At 40.1% G+C, this 8968-nt stretch overlaps 1 protein-coding gene across 1 annotated transcript; it reads left to right on the top strand.

The window, feature by feature from the left end:
- The first annotated feature begins 6200 nt into the window (after positions 1-6200).
- LOC131259777 (doublesex- and mab-3-related transcription factor dmd-4) lies at positions 6201-8216 on the top strand. The gene is made up of 4 exons (XM_058261364.1): positions 6201-6467; positions 7462-7708; positions 7775-7986; positions 8055-8216. The coding sequence occupies exons 1-4, from the start codon at positions 6201-6203 to the stop codon at positions 8214-8216; spliced, it is 888 nt and encodes a 295-aa protein (XP_058117347.1).
- Positions 8217-8968: the final 752 nt, after the last annotated feature.

The following is an 8968-nucleotide window of genomic DNA, read 5'->3' as shown; positions in this document are numbered from 1 at the left end:
TGTGGCCCGGAAAAGGAAAATTTGTTACCGGCGAGCTGTCGATACAGAACTGGCAAAAGTTGCGCCATTTGAGATCGAGCCAAATCTGGTTGGAAGTTATGCGCAAAGAAGTAATTTTATAATAAAGATATTTAACATATTATGTTATAAATATTATGTTACAAATGTTTGAGATGTTTCGTAAAACTTGATGATGAATTTATACTTACTGTTTTAAATTTTATTATTACTTTAATATTCATACTTTTCTGACATGTCACTACTTTTACAAAGACTTTCTTTATTAGTTGGCATATTTGAGAGAACTTTTAGCAAACATTTTAAAACTTATATAAGTAAATTATAATTATATGGCATAAATAGGGTATTTTAATTCATGATTTGCAGGAGTCGTCTATGAACCACAACACACGGACACGTTATCCTACTGTAATGTATAAGAAAATCTGTTAACCTGAACCATGGAATGTTTTGAACCAACTTCTCAATACTGGTAGCCATAAAAAGTAAGTAAATTTTACAAAATACAAATATCACGATTGGTAATACTCCAAACTTCAAAACATATTAATCAATCCATACTTAACGACATTGAATATACATGTCGTTCAATGTCATTCGTTTGGATCGATTACTTACCCACTTGATCGAAAATAGAACACAAAAATTGATTACATTTTCACTGATGGTATTTGTTACTTTCTTGAGAAATAAAATTTTACCCCGAAGGCTCAACTGCTGATGCAATTGATCTTACTTGTTGCTCCTGGAGTGATCGCCATTCCCAAGATTACCGTCGATCACCCGTCGGTTCGTCGAAGAGATCTCAACCGCGTGCAGCGCGGATCATCGTCCAGCACGCCACTCACGCACGAATATATACTCCTTGTGCAAACAGAATGTGACACAAAATCAATTAGCTGAAGATAAATAAATAAATACGCAACCAGCATCCCTAGAAGGCCCCAAGCGGGCCCTCCGGAGTAGCGGACCTTACCAATTCCACGATGGAACGGCTTCGGCTGCCCAAGGAAACCGCCCATTGGGAATGTCAGAAGGGAGGACAACACCCTGCTGCAAGCTCGATATGGATGTTTTCATTTCGAATGGGTTTCCCCGATCGTGGTTGGAGGTTTTGGGAATGGTTTTTCGTCGCGTGAATGCTTTGCTTCACATTTTTTGTCGTTGCATGCCTTCCCCAGCTCTGTCACACTTTCCAGATGGTTCGGCTCTCGGGACGACAAGGACCGTTGCTGGCCGAGGGAGGGTGTAATACCGTTTCGGATGTTGTTTTATGTTGCGGGTGAAAAGGAAAATAAATAGATCTGTACGAGAGACGTGACCCGACGGTAGTGAGACGCTTCGAATCGAACGGGTTGGAAATAGAACCATTGGTAAATTTTTATGGCAAGAAATATGAATTCCTTCGCTTTACTGTCAACGTTTGTAATCGCGTGCTACCGAGGGCTACAAATCGGCTATGGTTACAAGTTTGGGAGATTTTACAACTGTGTCCTGTGGTTTGCCAAAATATCCTAGAATGAAAATTCGTCGAATGTATCATAGTGATGAAATGTTTTTTTTTGTCATTTATATGTTGTTTGTTTTTGAGTTTGAGGCCGCTTTCCATTTCTTTAATCTGATTTCTTTTTAAAATATTACATTTTAAAACTCTTCGAAAACGAAGAAAAATCGTTCATCCTTCTCTAGCTGCCATACACAAAAATAAAAAAATAAAATTCCTAAGGAGGACATCTTAAAAGCAAAAATTTAGCATTCAAATGAGTTTGCCTCCGATATTGTATCGAAGGATTGCTGGTGACGAAATACACGATGACTTGTGCTCCAATGAATCGATTCGTTGCTAATCCGTACTCTACCCTAACTTGTTTGAATTTACTTTCAAATGCTACCAAATGTTGGGGGATCTAGGGAGGAGAAAGCGGATTAGAAACAGAAAGCCAAACACGCACGCAGCAAACAGATCGCGCCAGCGAGTGTGTTCCATGGCGCGGCAAGTTCGACAGCTACTCGTGTCAGTCAGGTTTTGGGGGTAAACATTTTTATTCCGTCAGTTCAGTTTAAGGTCGAAAAAATATCCATTAGCCGTTACTGGAAACCGCAGTGTCAATAGGCTGTGTCGTAATCGATACCGTTAATAGAATAATCATAGCCGAAAATCCGTGCCCAGGCCAGTGTAGTGTGTTGACACAGGGTACTGCCGACACGACCATCACCAACACCATCAGCAGCAGTAGCACGTTTGGCTGACTGGTGGATTATCGGCCGTTTACGAAAGATAGAAGATAATTCATAGCGGCTTATAATTTGGAACCGCCCGTCCTTGATTGAGCAACGAGTAGCAAGGAGATGAACGAGGATTGTTTGATAGATATCATCGTGATTGAGTTTGAATTTCCGAATCGAATCATGTATGCTACTTTTCTGTTGCTTGCGAACCACGATTACGATACCAACGAGAAAACACAAACCAGTAAAGAAAAAGAAGAGAAAAGAAACGGAATGGAAGGTGATGTCTATAGTTCAACATGCTCAGTGTCACAATCCAAGGGAAATACTTATACGCACGACCCGAAAAAAGATCAACTACCAAAACGGTAACATAAGGATCAAATAGTTCCGACACTTGAAAAAGTTCCGCCACATTGGAGACCACACAGAAGGACAAACGTTCTGGTACAACGGAACTAAACTATCAACTTTTTCTTTGCATTTTCTATTATCCCTTTCTGTCGCTCTTGAAGCTTAATGCTATCCATTCCATTATTCTCGGCTGGTGCGAGGGTGTATATCGGCGATGGTGAAGGCAAACAAATATCGTCGTTGTTTTCCCAGGTTGTTCGCTGGATCGAATTACGGTCAACATCTGCGTATCCCGTCGTGGGTCGAAGTGATATCCTCTCGCCAAGGGAAGGTTATCGAACGGCCGTTTGACATGGGAGGAAAGGAAAACCTGTCACAGCGCGGGAAGAAACTAAAAACATATCCATATATTCCCCGGTAATTGCTGGCAAGAAGTAACCATAATGCGCATACCGTATCTTTGTGGGTAGCAAGAGAATTAAGGTTATCTATTCTACTTGCATCCGCGTGCTTGATAGGAAACACGCTGTTGGAAAACGACACTCCACCATCGAAGCACAATGGCCGCCGTATCACAGCTGCAGCCAATCCGAGCGCTCGGGAACGCCCCTTTTTCAAATGATGTTGATATCTCTGCTAAATGGCTTGTATATGGCAAAATAGTTACGTTTTTAATATTCTTTTATGACCCTCTTTGTTTCCCAGACCCTCTTTGAATCCTTCTAGCTCCAATTGAAAATAGGATTTTTCACAACCTGCGATTTGTCTCGTTCAAGGTCATCAAACCGGTAATCGAGCACACAGTTTTGAAGTACATCTTCGAAACGGAAGAGTGGAATAAAGATCCGGCTACTTCGGTAGACTTCATAAAGTCTAATTAAATTTCGATAGCGGCTAACTTGCAAGGTGTTGGATTTTGAGATTAAAGGTTTAATTGTCTTAACTCGGGGTATTTTAGATTGCAAAGAAAAGTACAGACAAGACAAGACGTACCAAGTGTGTCTTGATAGATAACGAAGCGGAGTGTGCTATATCTATTATTTTACGTAGGGCTAACCAATATGACATCATGACATACAACTCAGTCTTCACTAAGCCGGTTTCTATTAAGAGATTCAAATAACGCTGACATATGCAAAATTGACTTTCGATTGACCCTTCATAAAGGACATCTTCTTTCAAAGTGCTCAATTTTGGCATAACCCTACGATCATTTTCTTTTTTATAAATATAACCTGTTGTTTCTAATCGGGAAACACAACACTCATTCTAGGTAACCTAGGAATTTAAATTTGTTAAAATATTTATATGTTGTTTATTGTTCAATGTCATTCAGTTAATGGCTATCACCAGCGTGGAATGTGTTTATTGATTGGTAAGCCATCGGAATTAAATTTGCTATCTACCGTAGAATAATGGCGTAGGGCCCACCATAAACGAAACTAGGTGCTGGTGGCCAGTCGAATGTGTGTTGAACATGAAGGGCTTATATCGACGATAAACCTTCGTTTGCCTAGCGGACCTAGATACGGTAAAACTGGCCGGGTCGAACTAGGCTGTGCTAAAAAAAAAATAACAACCACTCAAAAAGAAGACATCCAAGCAAAGGCCGGCAGGAGCGATAGATAGGACACCATCAGTGGCCGAACGAACAAATAGAGACTCGCCCCGATAACACCCATTCCCGGCGCGGATTAGTGGACCGGATTTGGGGTGTATATTTGACAATACTCGTGTACTCAATCAATACTTGTGCAGTTGCCTTCCCGTTCTATCCACTTCCCCTCCTCACAGTCCCTCCGTCACCGGTGGAGCGATGATTAGTTCCCCCTTCCACGCAGGCCTTATCCAAGGCTAGGTGGCACCGTTTGACGTAGTAGCACCGTACAAGCTGTTGCCGGAATCGGGCTCTCGTTTGGGTATCTATTTATATTGTAAAATATCTTATCGAAAGCCGCCCTGTCCGCGTATCTGCCCATCCCGAGGTTCTCGTTTGCGTGAAGTGTCCGTTTCGCTGCGCCCGGTATAATCCGGCACAATCCGATCCCTCCCTTCTTTGCCGCGCCGATGTCCGACCCAATGGAAAACTGTTAATCAGGCGCATTAGCGCAATCGCCGGGGAGCAGTATGTGCGTTCGGTGCGGTGATTTCTCGAGCAAAACGGTGAAATCAAACGTGATTCGGCAGTCTGGGGGTTTGATGGGTAGATATCCACTTTTTTAATCCATCGGTTGGTAGGATATTACACGCCATTGTTTGTGAACAGGCCGAGAGAGCACCGATAAGGACGGGGGTCTGCTATCGGGCGCATTGTGGTATTTGTTTGTTGTATCTTTTTTATAATTATTGTTTTTCAATCAATGATTACTTTGTTATATTGATTTATAACATTAAAGGTAAAAATAATCATGTTGATTAATAATTATTAAATTCAATTTACAAGAAGACTTTCCACGTTAACCGCCACTTCCAATTAATTTTGTAAATTATTAATGCTGCAGATTTGCTATCGTAATATCTGCAAATTAATGATAGACTTCTATTATCATTTCCATTTTTCTTTCATCGAATGATGAACTTCTCATTTTTATATTTGTATTTATTTGCCGCATCAAATATCCTTAACTCCATCCAAAAATACCGTCGCATCTAAAATAATACAACTTGTTTCATTTTATTTTCTAGTTGTTTCACTAAAGCATCCTCGTGGAGTAAAGCGTTTGATTTTTGGTTTTTTGTATACACATGATATCTGCAAATTAATAATAGACTTCTATTATCATTTACATTTTTCTTTCATCGAATGATGAACTTCTCATTTTTATATTTGTATTTATTTGCCGCATCAAATATCCTTAACTCCATGCAAAAATACCGTCGCATCTAAAATAGTACAACTTGTTTTATTTTATTTTCTAGTTGTTTCACTAAAGCCTCCTCCTGGGGTAAAGCGTTTGATTTTTGGTTTTTTGTATACACATGAAATGCGTTACATTAGTCTAGTATAAACAGTTCATCTGTGCTTGTGAGCACTATAATGTATCATTTAAATTGACTACTTCCAAACCAAAGGGACCAATTGAAAGCAATCCGTGATGTTGAAGTGTTAATATGATCATGAAGAAAGCGGTCTTTTTCTTCCCTCTGTTGTTATCCACTTCTCGATTATTTTATGTATGAAATAGCGACAGGGAAAAGCGATGTATCCGGTTAAGTATATAATAAGCTGGTTATGTTCAACGGAATGGCTGTATCCAACGCTGGCGAGTCTCTCGGTAGGTTGTTTATTTACCGGTATCAGTGCCAGTGTTTCCTTGCGCCATGTAACATATCGTCTTCTCTGTAGCATCATCTGCTATTTCGGGGGCGGAGTGAGATGAGTTCGGGCTGCTTCGCGATGTCAGGGAGATGCATGATTTCAGATCGGTATCTCTGCTTCAGTTGCGTTTCCGTTCCCGTGCGGTAAAGTTGGAAGCTGCTAGCTCTCTGTGTGGCTGTGTGCATCTGAGGCGTTATTGCTGGATGGGACTGAAGCAGTCATCACGAATTGGTGATCTCTAGCTGCATCTTCTGGAAGCAATCAGTCGGTTAAGGATATGAGTAGTGGAACGGGTGGTGGAAGAGCCAGTAATAGTAGGGCTTGTGGTGGCTCCTCGAGTACGGCAAGTGGATCTGTGGGTGGTGTTAGTGGTGGTAGTGGTGGTGGTGGTGGATCCAATTTCCGGGTGCCAAAGTGTGCCCGCTGCCGAAACCACGGAGTCATATCGGGACTGCGTGGTCACAAGAAGCTGTGCACGTACCGGAACTGTCGGTGCGCCAAGTGTGAGCTTATACTTTCCCGCCAGAAGATTATGGCGGCTCAGGTAGGTCGGAGCAGGGAATGGAAACCGTTACGTTAGATTGCAACTAAGTTCCAGTGAATGATGCTAATGCGAAATGTTCAATTGGTTGCATTTTTTTTTATTTTATTTTGATGAAATTTAAAGAGTGGTTCTAACGTCATAGAATAGAAATAGGATTCTAGCCTTCGCTAAAACATGCATTATTACTCCAACACAACATTTTAACATATGATTTTTGAGATGCTAAACTAAATTCAAGATTCCATCGAATCATTTATTAGAACACTTATTACTATTAGACATTACAAAAAATAAGGCGATAAAATTAAACAAAACGCAACACCGAAATCAGAACTAAAAAATGGATTTTATGGAACAAAATAGTTGTAAATAATGAAGATTGTATGAACTATATACAATATCCGTAATACCTTCTTTTTTAGTATAAGTCCACGATTACTCTAGCGAGTGTTGCTACAAAAAAAAATAATCTAACTAACCAGATACGCATGTAGAAAAAATTACAGAAGAACGGAAATTCCAAAAAGGTTCAGCATCTCGAAAAAAATATTGTAATCAAATCAATATTCTGGAAGTGGGATGAATGAAGATAAAATAATGCAAAAAAAAAGCACAAGATCTAGAAAAAATGATAATTGCACAACGAAATGTTTGCAGCAACATAAATAGATGCATGCGAAAACGAAAAAATCACGGTGAAGTAAATGTAAAACTATGGCACTTTCTAAAAGTCGCTTCACATTGGTTGGATACGAATGTAAAATTTATTCCGAAAAAGGGTACTACAGTTTTAAACTTATTCGTTTGAATGCATGGATGGAAATAATACTTTTGCGTTTTATAATCTAGTTTTTATTTCGTGTTACTCATAGAATTTCTAGCATATAATCAGAACAGTGGCTACCAAATAATTTGCCCATAACACATAAATCAGCAAAAAACAGAAGCTAATTTGAGATGAAAACAATTCCTTTATTCATTCATTCTCGCGCAGGTTGCCCTCAAAAGACAACAGGCAGTCGAAGATGCGATTGCATTGCGCTTGGCCTCCACCGAAACAGGAACACAGCTGGAGGCACTACCTCCGGGCAAAATTTACGGCATGACCGTCACAGAACCGTGTCCCTCCCCATCGCCAACGTCGTCCACGGCATCGGTTGATGTCACTTCATCGACTTCCTCGGACGGGGCTGCCGGATTCGATTTGACCGAGGATAGCTTGCGTTTGAACAAGCCAAAAGGTAATTTAGTCGAATACGCCGAGGTAAAATCAATGCATTTTTCCCATTCAATTTTCCTTCCTTCAGAAGTCACAAGTATAGCGGTCTCCCAAAATGCATTGGATATGTTGGCAAAACTGTTTCCCCATCGAAAACGATCCGTGCTTGAGCTTATCCTAAAGCGCTGCGATTCTGATCTTCTGAGGGCGATCGAGCAGTGCAGTCAAACGCAGAACACCAGCGCCTTCAAGCCACCAACAATGAATCCACCGTCTACTCCCACCACCAGCACCCAAATGGTAGTTCTTAATTTAATAAACTTATCTTTAAACCCGGATTGAGTACAAGTGGTTCTATTTCCCTGCAGGTACAACCACCGGTTACCCCGAACACATATTCCCCGTTCATCGCGTATCCAAAGTGGTTGCTGCCTATGTCTATACCGGTCTCATTTAGTCACATTGCGCCGAATCTAGCGCCACGCTGTACCCTGCCCAACTGCGTCATGTGTGTTCACCATCCGTTGTAATGTTATCCGTTGTTATGCTTATGATAAATGTAACTAATCAATTGGTGCAATTAATTTGGAAATAAAAAAAACCAAAGATACGAGAAAATTTGCCTTAGTTAAAAACAAAAATGTGGAACGTGTGATTCTTACAAATTTTGTTCCCATCTTCTCCTGTTTATATTCAAAAAAAATGAACCTACTTACCAGTCAAGCGTTTTCTTTTTTAGGAGTGACAAAAATTGATTGCGCTTCTCAAAATACGATGAAAAATTAGGTGAAAACTATCTAGTTTTAAAATAAAATAAAATTACTTTTAAATCGCTACCGTTTTTTTTAAATAAACGCTTCACCCATCAGCTAGTAAATCAAAAATAACTCTTGACAGACATACAGTAGATATCCGACATACGCGGTACTCGACATACGCGGATTCGGAGATACGCGGTTTTCAAAATTTGACAGTAGATTGGGTTTATAACAACGATGTAAATTCCTGAGATGTACAACCACACTAATAAGTATGTAAATTACAATTTGCATAACTTACGATTTTACGAAGCGTTTATTTCGTTTATTGCAATTTATTTTAATCGAACACGTATGCATTGCATTCATATTAACGGACAAAATTTTTTTTTATATTCTATGATACATGTACACAAGAACGTGATCTCGTAGCTCCTACTATAAGCTATGTGTCAAGCAATATTCGAGATACGCGGATTTCTCTGGTCCCCATTATCCGCGTAAGTCGGATACCGACTGTAATT

The sequence above is a fragment of the Anopheles coustani genome, chromosome 3, assembly GCF_943734705.1.
Source record: "Anopheles coustani chromosome 3, idAnoCousDA_361_x.2, whole genome shotgun sequence".
In the NCBI taxonomy this organism is placed as follows: Eukaryota; Metazoa; Arthropoda; class Insecta; order Diptera; family Culicidae; genus Anopheles; species Anopheles coustani.
This window is presented reverse-complemented; position numbering and strand designations above follow the sequence as displayed.

Coding starts and splice junctions, on each gene's coding strand:
- LOC131259777 (XM_058261364.1), top strand. CDS start 6,201: ATGAGTAGTGGAACGGGTGGTGGAAGAGCCAGTAATAGTAGGGCTTGT. Junction 7,709..7,774: donor GCGTTTGAACAAGCCAAAAG/GTAATTTAGTCG, acceptor TCCTTCCTTCAG/AAGTCACAAGTATAGCGGTC. Junction 7,987..8,054: donor CCACCACCAGCACCCAAATG/GTAGTTCTTAAT, acceptor ATTTCCCTGCAG/GTACAACCACCGGTTACCCC.